At 49.4% G+C, this 24659-nt stretch overlaps 1 protein-coding gene across 1 annotated transcript in view; it reads left to right on the forward strand.

The window, feature by feature from the left end:
* The window catches only part of fmnl3 (formin-like 3), a 165597-nt gene that overhangs the window by 113157 nt on the left and 27781 nt on the right, over nucleotides 1–24659 (forward strand). The window contains exons 13-20 of the mRNA XM_080217823.1: nucleotides 1876–1977; nucleotides 2550–2805; nucleotides 5658–5750; nucleotides 7379–7503; nucleotides 14032–14234; nucleotides 18805–19039; nucleotides 22031–22099; nucleotides 23626–23706. Coding sequence (XP_080073949.1) covers nucleotides 1876–1977; nucleotides 2550–2805; nucleotides 5658–5750; nucleotides 7379–7503; nucleotides 14032–14234; nucleotides 18805–19039; nucleotides 22031–22099; nucleotides 23626–23706 — 1164 coding nt within the window. The remainder of the gene's footprint in view (nucleotides 1–1875; nucleotides 1978–2549; nucleotides 2806–5657; nucleotides 5751–7378; nucleotides 7504–14031; nucleotides 14235–18804; nucleotides 19040–22030; nucleotides 22100–23625; nucleotides 23707–24659) is intronic.

Raw genomic sequence — 24659 nt, forward strand, 5'->3', positions numbered from 1 at the left:
TGTTTCACTCACTCATTCTGCCCACACACTCACGGACAAAAAGGTTAGATATCGATGGAAGTAATATACTGTTATCGCTCATAATGATATCAGTCTCTTTTGTGGCAGGCCTGTAGTTTCTTGGATGAAACTGATGCATTTAAAGTATTCTCAGGAGGCTGCTAAGTTTCTAGCAGTCAAACTTTGGTTCTCAGGTGAACTTGAATTGGAACACTTTGTGGAACCCTTCTCGCTCTATTTTTATGTCCCGCTTGCCTGCTATTGCTGTTTGTTATTATTGACTGACTGCTGAGTTGCAGTTAGCTCAATGGATTTTGGCGGAATTCTGTCTGTAGACAGTGTGCTGCTGGTTTTCAAAGTGGACAACAAAATTGTCCCCTCGTCGTGTGACTTCCACAAATTCCAAGCCCTTGAAACAAAGGGTGATGTGTACGTTGATTCCAAACATCCTGTGTTGTCGTTTGATGCCTTGAGATTTGCCCAGTCCAGTTTGCATGAGGGAAACTAACGTAGTCAAATGGAAGGTTGATAGAATCCATTCGCATTCATCTTACACAGATTGATTTTGATGTTCGCTTCAGTCCAGGGTGAAACATGGTCAGGTTAGCTGCAATTCTAACATTCTTTTTTGTCAATCCATCCTTAAACAAAGGGATGTGTAAATTCCCCAGATGGCTGGGAATAGGCTGTTGCAATTGTACAGGGTGTTGGTGAGACCACATCTGGAGCAGTGTGTCCAGTTTTGGTCTCCTTATCTGAGGAAGGATGCAGTGGCATTGGAGGCAGTTCAGAGGAGGTTCACCAGATTGATTCCGGGGATGAAAGGGTTGGCGTATGAGGAGAGATTAAACAGTTTGGGGTTTGTACTCACTGGAGTTTAGAAGGATGAGGGGAATCTGATCGAGGGATATGGGATTGGTAAAGTAAATGTGGACCAAATGTTTCCTGTTGTGGGACAATCTCGAACAAGAGATCACAGGGTATAGGTCGAGATTTAACATTGAGATGAGGAGGAACTACTTCTCACAGAGGGGGGTGAATTTGTGGAACTCACTGCCCCATAGCACGGTGGAATCTGAATCATTAACTGGTTTCAGGAAGGAGGTAGATATAATTCCAATAGAAAATGGCACAGTGGTTAGCGCTGCTGCCTCACAGTGCCAGGAACCCTGGTTCGATTCCCAGCTCAGGTTACTGTCTGTGTGGAGTTTGCACGTTCTCCCTGTGTCTGCATGGGTTTCCTCCGGGTGCTCCGGTTTCCTCCCACACTCCAAAGACGTGCTGGTTAGTTGGATTGGCCATGCTAAACTGCCCGTGATGTCAGGGGGATTGGCAGGGTAAATATGTAGGGTTATGGAGATAGAGTGGGATTGTGGTCGGTACAGATTCGATGAGCTCCTTCTGCAGTGTAGGGATTCTAAAACGGGTTAAAGAAACATGGGGAACAGGCGGGGAGGTGGATTTCGGGGAGAGATCAGCCATGATCTGATTGAATGGCGGAAGAGTCTTGAAGGGCTGAATTTGCCGACTTCAGCTCCTAATTCCTATGTTCCTGTGAAAGTCCATATTTAATTAGGTATACGCTTGAGACTTTGGACTGCTTAAAGCTCATAATGCCAAGGCGTCACATGATTCACAGCCGCCATTTTAATAGTGTCTCCATCTTTTTGACTGAAAATTTGTGACGTACTGGGCTGTGACACAAACCTTACTGAAAAATTAATATCCCTGGGTATTGGGTAGGCCACACAATGCTAAGGCATCGGGGTTCCAAACCCTTTGCTATGAACGTCGCCTCACGAGCTTCTCTGGAAAGAAGCAAGCGTTACGGGTTCTTGACAACTGAAACTATCCTTCTTTTCCCCCCCGTTCCAGTTATCGGAGAGGCTTCAGGAGTTGGAGAACGAAAACATGATGAGGGTAGCCGACCTGGAAAAACAGCTACTGCATCGAGATAACGAACTGGAAACAATAAAGGTAAGAGAGAGGCAACTGCTGTCCACTTTAAAGAGGAGACAGAGTGACGACAGTTCCCACCTAATAGTTTTCAGCGAGGGTAATGGACAAAAGTGGCAGGGAAATATGAAGCGGCCTACTTAATGGAATGATTCACTTAGCTCAATAATTTCCACATTCTCGTGAGCCTTTAATGCGTCCCTGTGCTGTAAATGTGCTAGGCCCCAGACAAATCTGGAGCCCCGAGACAAGTCCCCTTTTATTTTGCCTCGATTAACTTTGATGCAAATTCTCTGTTGTACTCCAAAATCAGTCAAAGACGATTTGAGGGCACTTAACCAGAGGGAATGTTGAGGAGGCTACTGCTCCCAAGCCTTTCAGTTGCTGCCTCTTTAAAACTGAAAACTGCAGCAGGCTTTGGCGATGGTTGTAGGCCCAGTTGCTGACTTCGACCACCCTTCGCAGCCGGTTGGAGGAGAATGTATGAGGGCATGGCCTGCTCGCTGCTTAAGACATGTTTAAGCTTGTGCTCGAGCAGTGCCATCGCGTGCTATTTGATGTGCCAACCATGCCGCCATTTTGTGCCCCGACAGGAGACGTACAAGGATGCCAGCAGCCAGGTGCACACGTTGCGGAAGATGATCAAGGAGAAAGAGGAGGCGCTCCAGCGGCAGTTCCACCTGGGAAAACAGCTGACGGATCTGCAGCATGGCTCCAGTGGCGATTGCCCCGATGGCAGTCTCTCTGTGTTATCCCAATCTGCCGTGAGTCTGGAGCCAATCCAAAGCCTCCCTTCGACACCGACACCGCCAACCCCGCCTCCTCCACCCCTCGCTCCGCCGTTACCAGGTAAGAACTACGCTTCTCCTCACACCATTCAGAGGTAAAGAGGGCAGGGGTGAGGGGGGGGGGGGTGGGGAGCAGGGGCATTCCCACAAATAGTTGGGATGCGGGAGGCAGAGAACCACAGGCCCATAGAATCCCTACGGGGCAGAAAGAGGCCATTCGGCCCATCAAGTCTGTGCCAACTCTCTGAAAGAACATCCCACACAGCCCCCACCCCCATAACCCTGCACATCTACCATGGCTATTACATGAGACGATCCAAGATGGAGAAGGGAGTTAGAGGTACCCGTGTTTATTCTGGCCTTTTGCTGGTCAGCAACAAGGCCAAACGGCCCTCAGTCCACTCTCAAAACGGCACTTGGGTCTGATTGACATTAATAGGCCATGAATCTGCTGCTTCAGTCAGGCCATTCCCTTGCTGAGAACCTTGTGCACAGCCAAAATGTTGCCTGTGAGAATAGCGACTGGTATAAATGGACTCGGGGTGATGGAGCAAGTTGCTAAGCCTGACCTCTTACTCTCCACCCACCTCACCTCCCAGCCGTGTTCCCGACAGGCCAGCAGGTTCCAAGCAATCTCCGCGGTTTTGACAAGCTCTCGGGATTGATGTGCGGAGCCAACCCATTCTCCAAAGAGAGCCAAAGTCACGACTCGTGCGCTGGCTTTGCCAAATAGGCGTCACTCCTCCAATCTGTTCTCAGCGCCCGTCTGCACAACAGGGGGGAAGGAAAGTTGAATGAGTCCGATTCTGATAGATCGACCCACATTCCCGCCATATCTTTCTCCGATGGGCGGCGCGGTGCCACAGTGGTTAGCACTGCCTCCTCACAGCGCCAGGGTCCCAGGTTTGGTCTCCAACTTCGGGTCACTGTCTGTGTGGAGTCTGCAAGTTCTCCCTGTGTCTGCGTGGGTTTCCTCCCACACTCCAAAGATGTGTAGGTTAGGGTGGATTGGCCATGCTAAATTGCCCCTTAATGTCCAAAGATGTGCAGGTTAGGTGGATTGGCCATGCTAAATTGCCCCTTAGTGTCCAAAGATGTGCAGGTTAGATGGATTGGCCATGCTAAATTGCCCCTTAGTGTCCAAAGATGTGCAGGTTAGGTGGATTGGCCATGCTAAATTGCCCCTTAGTGTCCAAAGATGTGCAGGTTAGGTGGATTGGCCATGCTAAATTGCCCCTTAGTGTCCAAAGATGTGTAGGTTAGGGTGGATTGGCCATGCTAAATTGCCCCTTAGTGTCCAAAGATGTGCAGGTTAGGTGGATTGGCCTCCTCCTCATTTCTATGATTGATCTGATGTGATAATCCTCAAGTCCACTTTCCCACCGTTTCCCCATAGCCCTTGTTTCCATGCTGATTTAAGAGGTCATATGTACCCCCCCACTCCGCAAGCTACTCTATTTGACCTTGAATTAAAGGAGACAGTTTAAAACATAACCGTCTTACAAAGCATTGCATTCAGCACACCCAGAATTCAAAGAAAAACTGGGATGATTGCAGATTATTGGCTCAAGGGCTGAGACTTGTTCTCCACGGGCAACATGAACCTGTTTTTGATTTAAGCGGTTGTGTATGCCAAGTATCTTTGATTTGATTTGATTTATTCTTGTCACATGTATTGGGATACAGTGAAAAGTATTGTTTCTTGCGCGCTATACAGACAAAGCATACCGTTCATAGAGTACATAGGGGAGAAGGAAAGGAGAGAGTGCAGAATGTAGTGTTACAGTCATAGCTAGGGTGTAGAGAAAGATCAACTTAATGTGAGGTAGGTCCATTCAAAAGTCTGACAACAGCAGGGAAGAAGCTGTTCTTGAGTCAGTTGGGACGTGACCTCAGACTTTTGTATCTTTTTCCCGACGGAAGAAGGTGGAAGAGAGAATGTCCGGGGTGCGTGGGGTCCTTGATTATGCTGGCTGCTTTTCCCCAAGGCAGCGGGAAGTGTAGACAGAGTCAATGGATGGGAGGCTGGTTTGTGTGATGGATTGGGCTACATTCACAACCCTTTGTAGTTCCTTGTGGTCTTGGGCAGAGCAGGAGCCCATACCAAGCTGTGATGCAACCAGAAAGAATGCTTTCTATGGTGCATCTGTAAAAGTTGGTGAGAGTCGTAGCGGACATGCCAAATTTCCTTAGTTTCTGAGAAAGTAGAGGCGTTGGTGAGCTTTCTTAACTATAGTGTCAGCATTGGGGGGGGATCAGGACAAGTTGTTGGTGATCTGGACACCTGAGAATCTGAAGCTCTCGACCATTTCTACTTTGTCCCCATTGATGTACTGGGGAAGGTGATGGCCTTGTGGTATCAGCTCTAGACTATTAATCCAGAAACTCAGCTAATGTTCTGGGGGACCCGGGTTCGAATCCTGCCACGGCAGATGGTGGAATTTGAATTCAATAAAAAATATCTGGAATTATGAATCTACTGATGACCCATTGTCAGGAAAAACCCATCTGGTTCCCTTTAGGGAAGGAAATCTGCCGTTCTTACCCTGGTCTGGCCTACATGTGACTCCAGAGAGCCACAGCAATGTGGTTAACTCTCAACTGCCCTCGGGGAAATATGGATGGGCAATAAATGCTGGCCAGCCAGTGACACCCATGTCCCACTAATGTATAAGAAATATAGACATGAGCATGGCCTCCACTATCTCCAGCGTCATCACTTGGCACCGATGTGCCCTTGGGCAGCTCTCTTGACATTCAGTCTCACCCACTGGGCACAGATGTGAAAGGAAGTCAGCACTGGGGGCACGGATACATGCTTTGGGCTTGAAATATGAGGCAATGTGAAAGAAAATGTGGATGTTTTACCAGGGTGAGTCTGAAGGATTGAATAATGTTTGTCTTTTCCTGCAGGTTATGGTGCCCCGCCCCCACCCCCTCCGCCACCTGCAGCTCCTCCGTTACCCGGCAGTTCTCTCTCGGTTATTCTTAGCCACGGATTGTCAGGTAATCATCCGCGTGTTTTCTCTGGCGATGAGCCTTCTCGTCAAAGGGCAGTCTCTCACAAGGGCCTTGCACGTACAGGGGGCGATATCGACCTGTGTCTTCACCATCAGCCCAGCAGTATGGTGGGTGTAAAATCTCCCCAGAATCAGGACACGGGATTCTCCAAAGCAAGATGGGTGGCACAGTGGTTGGCACTGCTGCCTCACAGCACCAGGTTCAATTCCAGCCTCAGGTCACTGTCTGTGTGGAGACTGCACATTCTCCCCATGTCTGTGTGGGTTTCATCCGGGTGCTGCGGATTCCTTCCACAGTCCAAAGATTTATAGGTTAGGTGGATTGGTCATGCTAAATTGCCCCTTAGTGTCGGGGGGTTATATGTGGGGTTATGGGGATAGGACCTGGGTGAGATTGTTGTTGATGCAGGGTTGATGGACCGAATGGCCTCCTCCTGTACTATAGGGATTCCCGCGATCTCCTTTACTGATTTCCCCCTGCCCCTCACCAGTGGTGTAACAAAGGGACAGAATCTCATCTTCATACGTTTGAATGTGATTAACGAGCTTTCCAGCCCTCTGTTCTCCCCACATTTCCTCCAACCCTACACCCCCTCCCTATCTCTGTAATCCCCTCCAGCACCTAAACCCCTCCCTATCTCTGTAATCTCCTCCAACCCTACACCCCTCCCTACCTCTGTAACCTCCTCCAACCCTACACCCCCTCCCTATCTCTGTAATCTCCTCCAACCCTACACCCCTCCCTACCTCTGTAACCTCCTCCAACCCTACACCCCTCCCTACCTCTGTAACCTCCTCCAACCCTACACCCCTCCCTATCTCTGTAATCCCCTCCAGCCCCCCTACACCCCCTCCCTATCTCTGTAATCCCCTCCACCTACAGCCCTCCCTATCTCTGTAACCTTCTCCAGCTCCCTACAGCCCTCCCTATCTCTGTAACCTTCTCCAGCTCCCTACAGCCCTCCCTATCTCTGTAAGCTCCTTCAGCCACTACACTCCTCCATGTCTCTGTAATCTCCTCCAGCCCCACATCCCTCCCTATCTCTGTAATCTCCTCCAGCCCCTACAACCCTCCATATCTCTGTAACCTCCCCCTGTCCCTACACCCCTCCCTATCTCTGTAACCCCCTGCAGCCTGTACACCCCTCCCTATCTCTGTAACCCCCTCCAGCCTGTACACCCCTCCCTATCTCTGTAACCTCCTCCAGCCCCACCATCAGCTGCCTGGTGCTCTGAGGTAGCAGTGCTAACCACTGTGATGAGATTTGGGAAAACATGGCTGAGGTTGAGTGGCGAGGCAATGTGAAAGGGGGAGCAGCTGATGAAAAGAGGTCGAGAAGGGTTGAGTGTACGTGTCCGAGCGTCACTCCTTCTACCTCACCTCAACATCTTAACTTGGTGCTGTTGCAGTCCACCTGGTCTAGGCTGCCTTCATGCCCCCCTCCAGGCCCAAGTACCCACCAGGTGCCCGGAATCTCAAGTACGAGTCTCCAGTTGTAGCGAGTGTCTGGAGTGGGGTTCGAAAGCCGTAACCCCTTGAGGCGCAGGGTTCTTTGCCCTCCCTTACTCAGGTGGTGAACCTGAGGCCTAAAACTCTTTCTTGTCTCCTTTCAGCCATCCGGATAAAGAAACCAATCAAAACGAAATATCGGTTACCCGTATTTAATTGGATGGCTCTGAAACCCAATCAGATCAATGGGACGGTCTTCACGGAAATTGATGACGAGAAAATCTTGGAGGTAAGCCGCGTGACGGACCTGTGTGTTTACGCCCACTTCGTGGCCTCAAACATGGGCACACCAAGCAGCGTGGGCCGTCCTGCAAGAGCTTGAACAAACTGATCGAAAATTGGAGCAGGAGTAGGCCATTCGGCCCTTCGAGCCCCCACCACCGTTCAATATGGCTTATCATGCACTTTCGGTATCCCACTTCCGCTTTCTCTCCATACCTCCTTAATCCTTTTAGCCGCAAGGGCCACGTCCAGTTCCCTCTTGAAGGTATCATAGTTGTGGCCCAGACCCGTATAGGTCATAGAAACCTTACAGAACAGAAGGAGGCCATTCGAGTCTGCACCGACAACAATCCCACCCAGGCCCTATCCCTGTAACGCCACGTATTTAACCTGCTAATCTCTCTCAACTCCACATCCTGGGACACTAAGGCAATTTAGCATGGCCAATCCACCCAACCTACACATCTTTGGACTGTGGGAGGAAACCGGAACACCCCAAAGAAACCCATGCAGACACTGGGAGAATGTGCAGACTCCATACAGTCGGTGACCCAAGCTGGGAATTGAACCCGGGTCCCTGGAGCTTTGGGGCAGCAGTGCTAACCACTGTGTCACCGTGCCGTCCATAACTTGTCTGGGCCACTACTTCTCCTCTGCCTGTTCCCCCTCACCTCCTCCCCAAGTAACACTGAACACTGCTAAGTGGCCTGATTCACTTTGTCTTCCTGGAGTTCTCTCCCGCTATTTCAGACTGGGGGCATCTGTCCCAATCCGTCTTGCTCAGCAGTTCTGGCTCGAACTCCCCACAATCCAAGATCGGTGCGTGCGTGTGGTGTTTGATGATGATGGTGGCGGGACATTAGCTGCAGACCGGCGTAAGTGCGCACGACATCCAGTATGACCACAAGGGGCAGTGTCAAGGGAGGGTAGACAGCAATGCAATTGCCTCCAATTCAAAAAGGTGCTGCAGGTCCATTATCCATAGTCAGGTGGGCCCCAGAATGGGTGAAGCGCAAAAACACAGTTGAATTGAATTGCTTGATTTGATTTATTATTGTCACACGTATTGGGATACAGTGAAAAGTATTGTTTCTTGTGCGCTGTACAGACAAAGCATACCATTCATAGAGTACATAGGGGAGAGAGGATGCAGGATGTAGCATTACAGTCACAGATAGGGTGTAGAGAAAGATCAGCTTAATATTTGATTTATTATTGTCACATGTATTGAGATACAGTAAAAAGTATTGTTTCTTGCACGCTATATAGACAAAGCATACCGTTCATCGAGTATATCAGGGAGAAGGAGAGGAGAGAGTGCAGAATATATTGTTACGGTTACAGAATGGGGGTAGAGAAAGATCAGCTTAATATTTGATTTATTATTGTCACATGTATTGGGATACAGTGAAAAGTATTGTTTCTTGCAAGCTATATAAAGCATACCATTCATAGAATACATAGGGGAGAAAGAAAGGCATGTCATGGTGGCACAGTGGTTAGCACTGTTGTCTCACAGCACCAGGGACCTAGATTTGATTCTGGCTCGGGTCACTGTCTGTGTGGAGTTTGCACATTCTCCCCGTGTCTGTGTGGGTTTCCTCCAGGTGCTCCGGTTTCCTCCCACCATCCTAAGATGTGCGGGTTAGGTGGATCGGCCATGCTAAAATTGCCCCTTACTGTAGGGGGATTAGCAGAGTAAGAAATAGGAGCAGGAGTAGGCCATCTAGCCCCTCGAGCCTGCCCCGCCATTCAATAAGATCATGGCTGATCTGATAGTGGTTCAGTTCCACTTACCTGCCTGCTCCCCATAACCCTTAATTCCCTTATTGATCAGAAATCTATCTACCTGTGACTTAAACACATTTAACAAGGTAGCCCCCATTGCTTCAATGGGCAGAGAATTCCAAAGATTCACCACCCTCTGAGAGAAGAAGTTCCTCCTCAACTCTGTTCTAAAATGTGGGGTTACAGGGATAGGGGCTGGGTGGGTCTCGGTGCTGACATGATGGGCCGAATGGCCTCCTTCTGCATTCTGGCAGGTAAAATAAAGAACAATCTTAAGTTGTTTAACAGGTATATTAAGGGTAAAAGGATAACATGGGAAAGAGTGGGGCCCATTAAGGAGCACAGCGGAAATGTAGATATGGAGCCGGAGGACAGTGGTAAGGTTCTAATTGAATACTTTGTGTCAGTGTTCACTGGTGAGGGAGACAGGCTTAAAAGTAGATAAATCTCCAGGGCCAGATGAAATGCACCCCCAGGATGTTGAGTGAGGCAAGGGAGGAAGTAACAGGGGCGCTGGCAATAACTTTCAATTCCTCTCCGGCCCACAGGAGAGGTACTGGAGGACAGCCAAGGTGGAGCATTATTCAGGAAGGGATAAACCAGGAAGTTACAGGCTGTCTCACCTCAGTGGTGGGGACACTATTGGAAGCAATTCTGAGAAACAGAATGAATAAGCATTTGGCGAGGCTGGGATTAATTAAGAACAGTGGTTTTGTTAAGAGGAGGTCAGATCTGACCAAGCAGCAATGTGATAAGAATGTTATTAAAATAGAAAGAGTGCAGAAGAGATTTACTCGGATGTTACCGGGACTTTATGATATAAGGAGAGGTTGGATAGACTGGGACTTTTTTTTCCTTGCAGCTAGGGGTGATCTTATAGAGATCTATGAAATAATGAGGGGCACTGGTAAGACAGATAGTCAATATCTTTTCCCAAAGGTAGGGGAGTCTAAAACTAGAGGGCATAGGTTTAAGGTGAGAGGGGAGAAACACAAAAGGGTCCAGAGGGGTAATTTTTTCACACAGAGGGTGGTGAGTGTCTGGAACGAGCTGCCAGAGGTAGTGGTAGAGGCGGGTACAATTTTGTCTTTTAAAAAGCATTTAGACAGTTACATGGGTAAGATGGGGATAGAGGGATATGGGCCAAATGCAGGCAATTGAGATTAGCTTAGTGTTAAAAACTGGGCAGCATGGACAAGTTGGGCCGAAGGGCCTGTTACCATGCTGTAAACCTCTATGTCTCTATAAGACCTTGATTTAAATGTTTTGAAGAGCTGACCAGGTGTGTAGATGAGGTCAATGCACTTTACATAGTATCACAGAATCCCACCAGTGCAGAAGGAGGCCATTCGGCCCATCGACAACAATCCCACCCAGGTCCTCTTCCCTTAACCCCATAAATTTACCCTGCTAGTACCCCTGACACTAAGGGGCAATTTAGCATGGCCAATCCACCGAACCTACATATCTTTTGGACTGTGGGACAAAATTGGAGCACCTGGGGGAAACCCACGCAGACACGGGGAGAACGTGCAAACTCCACACAGACAGTGACCCAAGGCTGGAATTGAACCTGGGTCCCTGGCGCTGTGAGGCAGCAGTGCTAACCACTGTGCCACCCCATGGTGGGACAGTCTTCTTGGATTTCAGGAAGGCTTTTGACAAGGTCCCGCACGGGAGACTTATAGCGAAGGTAAGAGTCCTTGGGATCCAAGGAAATTTGGCAAATTGGATCCAGAATTGGCTGAGTGGCAGGAAGCAGAGGGTGATAGTCGAGGGGTGGTTTTTCAGGCTGGAAGACTGTGTCTGGTGAGGTCCACAAGAAGCAGGGGCCCTTGCTGTTTGTGGATTATATAAACGATTTAGACCTGAATGCAGGACAGTTGATCAGTAAGTTTGTGGACGATATGAAAATTGGTGGTGGGGTAAATAGTGAGGAGGATGGCCTTAAATTCCAGGAGGATATAGACAAGCTGGTCAGATGCGCTGATCGGTGGAAAATGGGATTAAATCCAGATCAGCGTGAGGTGATGCACTTGGGCAGGACAAACAAGACAAGGGGATACATCATGACCCTGGCAAGCACCAAGGATCAGAGGGACCTTGGTCTGCATGTACACCGGTCCCTAAAGGCAACAGGACAACTGTGTAAGAAGGCGTATGGCATGCTTGCCTTTATTAGCCGAGGCATAGAGTTTAAGAGCAGTGAGGTTATTCCGGAACTGCATAAAATGTTGGTTAGGCCACAGCTAGAGTATTGTGTGTACTTCTGACATCCACATTATTGGAGGGAGGTGATAGCACTGGAAAGGATGCAGAGGAGATTTACCAGGATGTTTCCTGGCCTGGAGAGTTTTAGTTATGGAGAGAGACTGGATACACTGGTTTTCCTTTAAGCAGAGGAGACTCAGGGGGATGTGATTAAGATGGAGAAAATGATAAGGGGTATAGATAGACAGGAAGAAACTTTTCCCCTAGTGGACACAGTGAAAAGTATTGTTTCTTGCCGCTATACAGACAAAGCATCCCGTTCATAGAGAAGGAAAGGAGAGGGTGCAGAACATAGTGTTACAGTCATAGCTAGGGTGTAGAGAAAGATCAGCTTAATATTTGATTTGATTTATTATTGTCCCATGTACTGGGATACAGTGAAAAGTATTGTATCTTGCGCTATACAGACAAAGCATACTGTTCATAGAGTACATAGGGGAGAAGGAAAGGAGAGAGTGCAGAATGTAGTGTTACAGTCACAGCGAGGGTGTAGAGAAAGATCAACTTAACGTGAGGTAGGTCCATTCAAAAGTCTGACAGCAGCAGGGAAGAAGCTGTTCTTGAGTTGGTCGGTACGTGACCTCAGACTTTTGTATCTTTTTCCCAATGGAAGAAGGTGGAAGAGAGAATGTCCGGGGTGTGTGGGGTCCTTAATTATACTGGCTGCTTTTCCAATGCAGCAGGAAGTGTAGACAGAGTCAATGGATGGGAGGCTGGTTTGACTGATAGGCCTGGGTGGTGGAGGCAGGCACCCTCGTAACATTGAAGAAATATTTAGATGAGCACTTGCGATGCCAAGGCTACGGGCCAAGTGCTGGAAAATGGAAGTGGAACAATTAGGTGGTTTGTCCAGAGCAGACACAATGGGCCGAATGGCCTTTTACGACGCTGTATACCTCTATGACTATGACAAAGATGGCTTCCCCACCAGGGCAAACATGCTGGGAACTGGATCAAGTCCCAGTGAGGTGAGTTTTCAAATTACCTCATGGGGCCAAGGGGGAATCCTGGGTAGCTTGGACCTGCCTTACCCAGGGGCCTCCTCCCACCCGCCTCTCCCCACTGCCCCTCCCCACCCCCCCCCCCTCCTCAAACCCTGATCATGATCCCCTCTTCACCCCTCATCGCTGACTGGACAGCTGGGGGCCTTTTCCCTCCTGTGATGGCCTCCTGCTGCCTGGATTCCTGTTTCCATCTCCAGGCCAGACAGTTATTCCTGTCAGATTCGGGTCAGGGGTCAGAATGGTTCAATGAGGCCACGAGAGTTGACATCCCACAAGGCCTCGTCGCCTCAGCTCGTGCACTCTGATCCTGCCCGGGCTGAGAAACCCAGGCCTGTGTGCCTGTAATTGTATTGTGAGCTACTCACATTGCGCACTGGTCCGTGCCAACGACACGCACCCATCAGGCCTGTGGTGGAGGTTAGCACTCCCCTCGTTTTTGGCTGCCATGTTGATTGTCCGTTCTCCTTCAATCATCAGTCCTTTATCCAACTGCTGACCAAGTTTCTCTTTCTGAAGCCCACCTCCAGGGCAACCTCCAATTCTATCACAAAAGACCACCTCCCTCCTGTTGAGGGTTTACTCTTGCAACTCTCCCCATTCCCAGTGCCAGACTCTACCCTTCCCACCCATGCTGTGTTCCCTGTACCTCCCTGTACACTCCCCCACCTTCCACCCCCAGACCTCAAACCGAGTGTTCCCTATCCCCCTCCCCTTACCCCACAGCCGCAGTCCCAGTACCAGGCGAGTCAGGATAGCCGCTCTCCGTCACAACAAGAGGCACTGGCCTACACAAAAGGCTCACTCCCACTGCCAGCTCTCCCCAGCCCAGACCTCGTCACTCCTGTACCCTCCTCCAGCGAGCATGTGAGAGAGATGGAGAGAGTGGACAGATCTACGTTGGAGAAATGCAACGGGGGAGAGGAGTAACCTTCAGAAAGGAGGAGGTGTAGGGTAGAGTCAAACCGAGAGGGCAGCAGGGGTAGAGAGAGAAAGGGGCAGAGTGTTGGGGGGGTGGTGGTGAAGGGGCTAGAGTGTGGAGAGGGAGGGGGCGAGGGTAGAGTGAGGGAGTTGAGACAGAGAGTAGAGAGAGCAAGCGAATGGGAGAAGGGAGAGTGGGAAGATAGGGATGGGGGAGAAAGAAGGGAGAGAGAGTGTGGGGGGGGAAAGAAAAAGAGGGGAGAGAGAGTGTTGGGGGGGAGAGAAAGGTGAGAGGGAGTGTGGGGGGGGAGAGAGAGGTGAGAGGGAGTGCATGAGTAGAGAAGGGGGGAGGGAGGGGAGAGAGAAGAAAGGGAAGTGAATGTGTGAGAGAGGTGGTGTGAGAGAGAAAATGGAAGATGAGTAGAAGGGCAGAGCTCTGCAAGCAGAGAGAGAGATATTATTACAGAACGGGGGGAAAGATTTCCTCACAACACGGGAGACAGACAAGTATCAAATAATAATGAAGGTACTTATCCAATCACTTTGTGCTGTAGGAGCTTGACATGGATGAATTTGAAGACCTCTTCAAGACGAAAGCCCAGGGAGCCTCCATTGAAATCTCCTGTCAGAAAAGCAAAAGTGCGCAGAAAGCCCTGAGTAAAGTGACGCTGCTCGATGCCAACCGAGCAAAGAATCTCGCCATTACGCTGCGCAAGGCTGGCAAGACCACTGAAGAGATTTGCAGGGCCATTCAAATGTATGTTGTAACGCCTTCAGACCTCTTTGATTGTGTCACTTGCGTGTGAAGTGTGGGCTGGCTGCTGCGTACATGTTACTGAACCTGTGTACCCCCTCACCCCATAATTACTTTGATTCCCCAGGGAGGACGTAAAACTTGCGGTTTATCGCACAGGCCCAACCGTTGGGCGGGGGAATGGGGGGAACAGGAAGGCGTAGCCAATCCCTCCAAATATTTCTACCACGATTAGTGTCCCCCACCAAGATTCGAACCCTTCTTAATCTGTCATTGTGTTTCTGCTGTGTGCTGAGGCAATTAGAGCACTGGGCCTGTCAAATTTGAGTCACTGGCTATTCATGAGTGAATGTCTCAGCCCTGCCCACAGGCCGACTTTTGCTTTGTCCGGCTCAGGCCTTGTCCTTGCCTGCCCTGAGGCGTGCCTGCCGTTTCCTGTTGCCTCATTAGCTCCTTCCTGCCTTTCCCGGAAATGAGGGATTGTCAGGGCTGGCAATGTCATCGTCCAGTTTCTCCTCCTCCTCCCCCCCCCCCACCCACCCACCACCACCATCTCTGACTGAAGCTTCCTGTGATTCCAGCCTCTGAGTTCAGACTACGGGATAACCAAACACAAATCCCTGTTGATAGTAAATCTGTATGTAACACTGGCCATCAGAGCTGTCTGCTTGACATTTGCCGTGATGGCCACTGCTTGACATTCGTCATAAATTCCCGACAGTGCAGAAGGAGGCCATTCGGCCCTGCAAGTCTGCACCGAACACAATTCCACCCAGGCCCTAGCCCCGTATCCCCATGCATTTACCCCACTTGTCCCCCTGACAATAAGGGGCAATTTAGCATGGCCAATCCACCCTAACCTACACATCTTTGAACACTAAGGGACAATTTAGCATGGCCAATCCACCTAACCTACACATCTTTGGACACTAAGGAGCAATTTAGCATGGCCAATCCACCTAACCTACACATCTTTGGAGTGTGGGAGGAAACTGGAGCACCCAGAGGAAACCCATGCAGACATGGGGAGAATGTGTGAACATCACACAGACGGTGACCCAAGCCAGGAATTGAACCTCGGTCCCTGGCACCGTGAGGCAGCAGTGCTAACCACTGGGGCACCGTGCCGCCGTATCTGACATTTTTCCACATTTGGGTGATGTTCAAATCTGCCGTATTGTTTGAGGGGGAGAAAAAGTGAAGTTTTGTTCATCCTTTTGACACTTCTTTTGCAGTTTTTCTCCATCTGCCTTTTGACACCATCCCTGCCATCCACACAGCTGGATAGACACTGCAGATCTGCACACACACTTGTGTAGTCATTACAAGGTCATGTGGCAGTGCAGACAGCCCCACCATTAAACTGGGACGGAGCTCTTGATGGGTATGGACTCTACTGCAGCATCAGGAGATGTTGAACTCTTTTTACGGTTGGAGATTATTGCCCGAGAAGCGTTATCCGCACAAGCCACTTACCTGAGTGGAGTAGCCATTCTACATGTGGCGGCCTCCCATCGCCCAGGTCTGGACAAAATGTCTGCCCTGCAGTCTACCTTAGAGCACCGGTGGCATTTCCATGGAGACCACTTGGGCCTAGCTTGTAGGCAGAACAAGGCCATCCCTTGCGAATACCTCAGTACCAGACTCCACGTCCACCTCACTTGGCAAAAAGCTGTATAACCTTAATGCAGGGCTTCACACACCAGGTCGATGCCCACAGTCGTACCCGCTGACGGATTGTTGGCCTGTGGGTTGGCGCAAAATCTCGGCCGTTGAGCGCTTCTGCGGCAGTGAGGGCAGATGTGCCAGAAGGCTAACGGAAACCAGGGCTGCCAGTTACAGGTGACCCCCGATGGTGGTCTCGTGCCCAGCGAGGGACCCCCATGTGGCCCACCAGCATGCCTACTGCTGGCATCTGGGCATCGGGAGCAGATGGTTCAGACCACGAGGCACAAAGCGGAAAGTTATGTGGTACCTGTCCAATATGAAAAGGTAGGCACGGTGGTTAGCACGGCTGCCTCACAGTGCCAGGGACCTGGGTTCGATTCCCGGCTTGTCTGTGCGGAGCCTGCGTGTCCTCCCCGTGTCTGCGTGGGTTTCCTCCAGATGCTCCAGTTTCCTCCCGCAGTCCGTGCTGGTCAGGGTGCATTGGCCGTGTTAAATTCTCCCTCAGTGTACCCGAACAGGAGTGTGGCGACTAGGAGATTGTCACAGTAACTTCATTGCAGCGTTAATGTCAGCCTACTTGTTACTAATAAATAAACTTAAGTTAGAACCCAGGTATTATTCTTGGTAATATTACACACTGGAAATTTATCTATTCAGAAGCCATTTCTGTACCTTAGTGGAGACATTTCAGTTACTTTACAGTGAGTGGGTGGTGTGATATTAAACTAAGGAATGTCGGACGCATGCATTCATGTCCAACAGCAGTTACCAGCTCCCACGACACTTGACCTGAACTCTCGCCCTGATGTCTCTTGTAAGAGCGGCAAAAGCAGGTCCAGCCTCCGAGCTCAGAGGAGACGAAGTTGGGATTGGCAAGATGCGGGCACGTTTGGAAGGGTGGCATTCTGAAGTGACTCTTTGGAAAGCGTCATTGACGCCTTGCTGCTGCGGTGTTGCACTGCCGCAGCCTGTTTCTAGGCCTCTCTCTCTCTCTCTCTCTCTCTGGGCCTACAGCGTTGCTTCCTGCCCCTCCCTCCACCAGGAGACTTCTGGGAAGAGCAGCTTTTGACAGCACGCCCTCGAGCAATGAATTTGAAGCTGTATCTTCGGAGTGATACTCAGCTGAGTCTCCTGAGTATCCCCACTGCCTGGTGGCCGGATTGCCTTCGCTCCATCTTCCTTGGACGTGGAGACCGCGATTGCCACCAAATGGCGGTCGGCTACTCTCCGGTTGTACTTCCGGTGAGTTCTGCCAATTTACAAAAGCGGAAAGCCATGTCAACATGAAAAGGGTGGCACAGTGGGTTAGCACTGCTGTCTCTCAGCGCCAGGGACCCGGGTTCGATTCCCAGCTTGGGTCACTGTCTGTGTGGAGTCTGCACGTTCTCCCTGTGTCTGCGTGGGTTTCCTCCGGGTGCTCCGGTTTCCTCCCACAGTCTGTGCTTGTTAGGGTGCATTGGCCGGGCTAAATTCTCTCTCAGGTGTACCTGAACAGGAGTGTGGCGACTAGGGGATTTTCACAGTAACTTCATTGCAATGTTAATGCAAGCCTACTTGTGACACTAATAAAGAAACTTAAATTCGAGCTCAGGTATTGGATAAAATTGGATTAAAATGCACTGGATGGGTTGGCATCATGTGATCTCCATCCAGGGTCACCCTGGCATGCACAGGCCCTTGGAAGAGGCACAAGGAACTGGAGAACTGCCAGCGCGCCACCACCCTTTCCTCCTCCAACCACCACCTCCCAAACCCACTGGATAGTATGCCACGGCTCTGCATTGAACCAGGATAGGTTGGAACCTAGCTCCACACTCTGCAGTAGTGACAGACGCACACCCTATTCGCAACCAGAGGCCTAGTGGTATTATCGTTAGACTATTAACCCAGAAACTCAGCTAATGTTCTGGGGGACCCGGGTTCGAATCCCACAGATGGTGGAATTTGAATTCAATAAAAAATATCTGGGATTAAGAATCTACTGATGACCCATTGTTGGAAAAACCCATCTGGTTCCCTTTGGGGAAGGAAATCTGCCGTCCTTACCCCGGTCTGGCCTACATGTGACTCCAGAGACACAGCAATGTGGTTGACTCTCAACTGCTCTCGGGCAACAAGGGATGGGCAATAAATGCTGACCCAGCCAGCGATGCCCATGTCCCAGGAAGGATTAAACAAAAATGACCTGGACCGACTGTCTTCCTTGGAGTGGTGGTGAGCTTTGTTGTACCAGCTGAAGTTTGCAAGGAGCACAAGGCTGGCAGCAGTGGGCACCCTCAACCTCCTGCCAGCCAGAAATCGTGGCATTTTATGTTGGCTTTGGAAGTGCAGGCATTGTGAGTGCTACTGCCAAGCGGGCGTTTTTTTTTTGCATGATTCAGATCAGACCCAGCCACTGGGCAAGTGCCAGTTTGTTTGGGGGCATTGCCACCCCTCTTTCCCCCTTTCAAGAGCCCAAACTGCCACCTGGGCACACCCGGTAACATCTTGCACGCTTGGGAGGCCGGAGGAAAAGAGATTGGCACAGGCTCGATGCACGAACACTGCAAAAGGAAAGCTTGAGTTGACGTGCCAGTGCTGCCCGCATTTTTTTGCCAGCTCGACAAACGCCAAGCCGCGCGTTCTGCGCTATAGCAGCAAGCAGCCACTCCGCGCCAGGGAACGGCGATGCGCGACAAAGCTGGGCAAATGACGCATGCTCTTGAAGTGACCAGCTTGAAATGTGTACAGAAAGGGGATTCCGCTGCACCCCCCTCCCTCCCTCCCTCCTCCACCACCCACTCTGCCCTCCACCCCCCCACTCCCGCACCTCCCCAAAAACAATGTTCAGTTGTAAAGTCTCTGTCTCGCGATTTGAGTTGGGTTTCCAGGACTAACCCCTTCCCTTGCCTTGCCCTCCTTGTAGGTACGACCTAAAGACCCTCCCCTTGGACTTTGTGGAGTGCCTGAATCGCTTCCTGCCGACCGAGAGCGAGGTGAAGCTTCTGCGGCAGTACGAGAGAGAGCGGAAACCACTCGACGAGCTGTCCAACGAGGATCGCTTTATGCTTCTGTTCAGCAAGATCGAGCGCCTGCCTCAGCGTATGACCATCATGACGTTCGTTGGCAATTTCTCCGAGAATATTCAGATGTTGAATCCGGTACGTCTCCCAATAGGGTGGGAGGGTGGTGGCACGGGAGGCAATGGCCTAATGGTATTATCGCTTGACTATTAATCCAGAAATGGACCCGGGTTCGAATCCCACAACAGGCAGATGATGGAATTTGAATTCAATAAAAAATATCTGGAATTCAGGATCTACTGATGACCCATTGTTGGAAAAACCCATCTGGTTCATTAATGTCACATGGACTCTACATTGGCACAGTGGTTGGCACTGTTGCCTCACAGCTCCAAGGACCCGGGTTCAATTCTGGCCTCGGGTCACTGTCTGTGTGGAGTCTGCACGTTCTTCCCCGTATCTGCGTGGGTTTCCTCCGGGTGCTCTGGTTTCCTCTCACAGTCCAAAGATGTGTAGGTTAGGTGGATTGGCCATGCTAAATTGTCCCTTAGTGTCTAAAGATGTGCAGGTTAGGGTGGATTGGCCATGCTAAATTGTCCCTTAGTGTCCAAAGATGTGCAGGTTAGGGTGGATTGGCCATGCTAAATTGTCCCTTAGTGTCCAAAGATGTGTAGGTTAGGGTGGATTGGCCATGCTAAATTGTCCCTTAGTGTCCAAAGATGTGCAGGTTAGGGTGGATTGGCCATGCTAAATTGTCCCTTAGTGTCCAAAGATGTGTAGGTTAGGGTGGATTGGCCATGCTAAATTGTCCCTTAGTGTCCCAAAGATGTGTAGGTTAGGGGGGATTGGCCATGCTAAATTGTCCCTTAGTGTCCAAAGATGTGCAGGTTAGGGTGGATTGGCCGTGCTAAATTGTCCCTTAGTGTCCAAAGATGTGCAGGTTAGGGGGGATTGGCCATGCTAAATTGTCCCCTTAGTGTCCAAAGATGTGCAGGTTAGGGTGGATTGGCCATTTACAGAGTAAATAAAATGCTAAGTATTGGGGCAACTTTTTATCTATTCGTTCACGGGATGTGGGTGTTGCTGACTGGGCCAGCAATTATTGCCCATCCCTAATCACCCTTAAAGTGAGTGGCTCGCTAGGCAGTTTCAGCAGGCCATTGTTTAAGTTTGTAGTTTAATTATTAGTGTCACAAGTAGGCTTAAATTAACACTACAATGAAGTTACTGTGAAAATCCCCTAGTCACCACACTCCAGCGCTTAAGGGAGAATTTAGTGTGGCCAATGCACCTAGTCAGCATGTCTTTAGTCACTATGGGGCAATTTAGCTCGGCAAATCTATCTAACCTGCACATCCTTGGATGTTAAGGGAGAATTTAGCACGGCCAATCCACCTAACCAGCATGCTTTTCAGACTGGGGGAGGAAACCGGAGCGCGGGGAGAACATGCAGACTCCACATAGACAGCAACCTAAGCCAGAAATCAAACCTGGGTCTCAGGCACCACGAGGCAGCAGTGCTGACCACTGGCTGGGTCTGGAGTCACATGTAGGTGGGATCTGCTAAGGACAGCCAATTTCCTTCCCTGAAGGATGTTAGTTTTTATGACTATCGACATGGTTTGTCATGGGTCACAATTACTGAGATTAACTTCCAATTCTAGATTTTATGAATTGACTAAAATTCCACCAGCTACTGTGGTGGGATTTGAACCTGCGATTCGAGTATTTGCCTGGCGCCTCTGGATTGCTAATCCCCAATGGCGTTACTTTGTTTGATGGTGGCCAGTCTATTTTTCAGTGAGATGTAAATGGATAGAGTTTCTTTCTCCTCAAGGCATCTCCCAACCCTTTACATCTTCCTCTGACTCAGTCCTACATTCTTCCAGCATTCCCTCTCCCCCTTTTCTCCATCCGTTTTTCTTCTGGCCCCCATCCATCTCTTCAGATTGCTGCTGTCGAGCCATCAGGGCCTGTTACTTGAAACCGTCTGGCCATCAACCGTTCATAACAGTTCTGATTTTACTGGTGAAAGAGGTCATAGTCTTTGGATAAGGGACAGCGAATTTAAAACAGGGTTGAGAAGAAACTACTTCATAGAATCATAGAAACAGAAAGTGGCCATTCGGCCCATCAAGTCTGCACCGACCACAATCCCACCCAGGCCCTACCCCCACATCTCCACACATTTACCCACTAATCCCTCTAATCTACACATCTCAGGACACTAAGGGCAATTTTAGCACGGCCAATCTCCCAAAGGGGTGTGAATCTGAGGAATTTGCTACCCTAAAGTGCGGTGGATGCTGGGACAGTGAGTACATTTAAGGAGGAGTTAGACAGATTTTTAATTGGGAATGGGTTGAAGGGTTATGGGGAGAAGGCAGGAAAATGGGGACAAGGAGCATGTTAGCTGTGATCGAATGACGGCGTGGACTCGATGGGCTGAATGGCCTAATTCTGCTCCTATATTTTATAGAGTCATAGAGGTTTACAACATGGAAACAGGGCCTTCAGCCCAACTTGTCCATGTCACCCCTTTTTTTAACCAGTGAGCTAGTCCCGATTGCCCATGTTTATCCCTCTATACCCATCTTACCCATGTAACTGTCAAAATTTTAAAGGACAAAATTGTACCCACCTCTACTACTGCCTCTGGCAGCTCGTTCCAGACACTCACCACCCTCTGTGTGAAAAAATTGCCCCTCTGTACACTTTTGTATCTCTCCCCTCTCACCTTAAACTTATGCCCTCTAGTTTTAGGCTCCCCTACCTTTGGGAAAAGATATTGACTGTCTAGCTGATCTGTGCCCCTCATTATTTTATAGACCTCTATAAGATCACCCCTCAGCCTCCTACGCTCCAGAGAAAAAAGTCCCAGTCTATCCAGCCTCTCCTTATAACTCAAGTCCCGGTAGCATCATAGTAAATCTTTTCTGCATGCTTTCTAGTTTAATAATATCCTTTCTATAATAGGGTGACCAGACAACTTGTAAATTCCCAAAATATTGTGTTTGGATAAATGTATACAATGGGTTTTGCACAATTAGTATCTGAGATGAACACGTCTATCCCAAAACATATATCTTATCTGAAAGATATTTACTGTGATAATGCACTTTCTTTCAGCAACTAAATGCAGTCATCGCGGCCTCTGCATCTATTAAGACGTCCCAGAAGTTGAAGAGAATGCTTGAGGTGAGTGTGCTTTTTGCTGTAGCTCCAACCAAGGTAAATCTGTAGAGCATTTCAAAACCTCTGCAAATTCAGCCGCTGTTCTGTACAGGAGGATATGTTTGAAGGACAGTTACCATGCATCGTTCCCTGCCCATCTCCTATAGTAGGTGTTTGTTGTGGGATGGTCAATACCATTTCATCAGTCTTAATGAAGACTTGTCGCCTTAAGTAGGTTAATTAGATCTACTTATCAATGGTAAGAACTCTGTTCCTATATGCAGTAAAGGGCTCAAGCTTGGACCTGTCTCCATGCTTGCTTATGCACACGTCTCTGTCCAACATTAGACTCTTGGTGGCACAGTGGGTTAGCAGTGCTGCGGCACAGTGCCAGGATCCCGGGTTCGATTCCCAGCTTGGGTTGCTGTCTGTGTGAAGTTTGCATGTTCTCCCTGGTCTGGAGTGTTTCTGCTATGAAGAGAGACTGGATAGGCTGGGGGTGTTTTCCTTGGAGCAGAGAAGGCTGACGATTGAGGTGTACAAAATTGAGGGACGTGGATAGGGAAGGAACTTTTCCCCTTCGTTGATCATAGAATCACTACAGTGTAGAAGGAGGCCATTCAGCCCATCGAGTCCACAATCCCACCCAGGCCCTATTACCGTAACCCTCATTTACCCTGCTCATCCCCCTGACACCAAGGGGCAATTTACCATGGCCAGTCCACCTGACCTGCACATCTTTGAACTGAGGGAGGAAACTGGAGCACTCGGAGGAAACCCTCACAGACACGGGGAGAATGTGCAAACTCTATAACTGGCAGTGACCTGAGGCTGGAATTGAACCCGGGTCCCTGGCGCTGTGGAGCAGCAGTGCTAACCACTGTGCCACCGTGCTGCCTGGAAATCAATAGTTCTCAAACTCTGACCCCTAGTTCTGGACTCCCCCCACCATCGGGAACATTCTTTCTGAATCTACCCTGTCTAATCCTGTTAGAATTTTATAAGTTTCTATCAGATCCCCTCTCACTCTTCTAAACTCCAGTGAATATAATCCTAACCGACTTAGTCTCTCCCCATATGACAGAGCTGCCATCCCAGGAATCAGCCTGGTAAACCTTCGCTGTACTCCCTCTATAGCAAGGACATCCTTCCTCAGATAAGGAGACCAAAACTGCGCACAATACTCACTAACGCCCTGTACAATTGCAGTAAAACATCGTATCAGCTTCCACTACCTTCCCTGTAATGGAAAAAAGAATTGCGGATATGATAGTGAGTTTTAAGGGGCGTCTGGACAAATACATGAATAGGATGGGAAAAGAGGGATATGATCCCCGGAAGGGTAGGGGGTTTAGTTCAGTTGGGCAGTTTGGCCGGTGCAGGAGGGCCGAAGGGCCTGTTCCTGTGCTGTAATTTTCTTTGTTCTTTCCCTAATCCTATACTCAAATCCTCTGGTTATGAATGTTTTCATGTACTTTCTATGGATACATTGCCTTTTATGAAGATGATTCTCTGACGTATTTAGTGAAATGACTCCTCTCTCTTTCTAGATTATTCTGGCACTCGGTAACTACATGAACAGCAGTAAGAGGGGAGCCGTGTATGGCTTCAAGCTGCAGAGTTTGGACCTGGTATGTACTCTGTTCCGTTCAGGCTCTGCAGGCTAATGTATTTCCGAGGCCTCTCGTTCCAAATACAAGCAGCCTGCTTCATTACGGTGAATTACCTGTGTGTGCTAATATATTTGAAGCGACCAGACTTTAAGTGTGCTCCATCCCCACAAAGTAATGCCTATTTATTTCCCAAAGTCATAGAGCACGGAAACAGGCCCTTCGGCCCAACCAGTCCATGGTGCCCTCCCAGTTCATCCCAATTGCCCGCGTTTGTTCCACATCCCTCTCATACCGCACGGTAGGTTGTTGCATAAGGTTAAATCTCACAGGATCCAGGGTGAGGTAGCCAAATGGACACAAAATTGGCTTCTTGACAGATGCCAGAGGGTGGTTGTAGAGGGTTGTTTTTCAGACTGGAGACCTGTGACCAGTGGTGTGCCTCAGGGATCAGTGCTGGGTCCACTGTTACTTGTCATTTATATTAATGATTTGGATGAGAATATAGGAGGCAGGGTTAGTAAATTTGTAGATGACACCAAGATTGGTGGCGTAGTGGACAGTGAAGAAAGTTATCTCCGATTGCAACGGGATCTTGATTAATTGGGCCAGTGGGCTAACGAATGGCAGATGGAGTTTAATTTAGATAAATGCGAGGTGATGCATTTTGGTAGATTGAACCGGGGCAGGACTTACTCAGTTAATGGTAGGGCGTTGGGGAGAGTTACAGAACAAAGAGATCTCGGGGTACAGGTTCAAAGCTCCTTGAAAGTGGAGTCACAGGTGGACAGAGTGGTGAAGAAGGCATTCGACATGCTTGGTTTCATTGCACAGAACATTGAATACAGGAGTTGGGACGTCTTGTTGAACTTGTACAAGATGTTGGTAAGGCCACACTTGCAATATTGTGTACAGTTCTGGTCACCCTCCTATAGAAAGAATATTATTAAACTAGAGAGAGTGCAGAAAAGATT

Source organism: Carcharhinus amblyrhynchos, chromosome X (assembly GCF_965287045.1).
Source record: "Carcharhinus amblyrhynchos chromosome X, sCarAmb.v2.hapA, whole genome shotgun sequence".
NCBI lineage: Eukaryota > Metazoa > Chordata > Chondrichthyes > Carcharhiniformes > Carcharhinidae > Carcharhinus > Carcharhinus amblyrhynchos.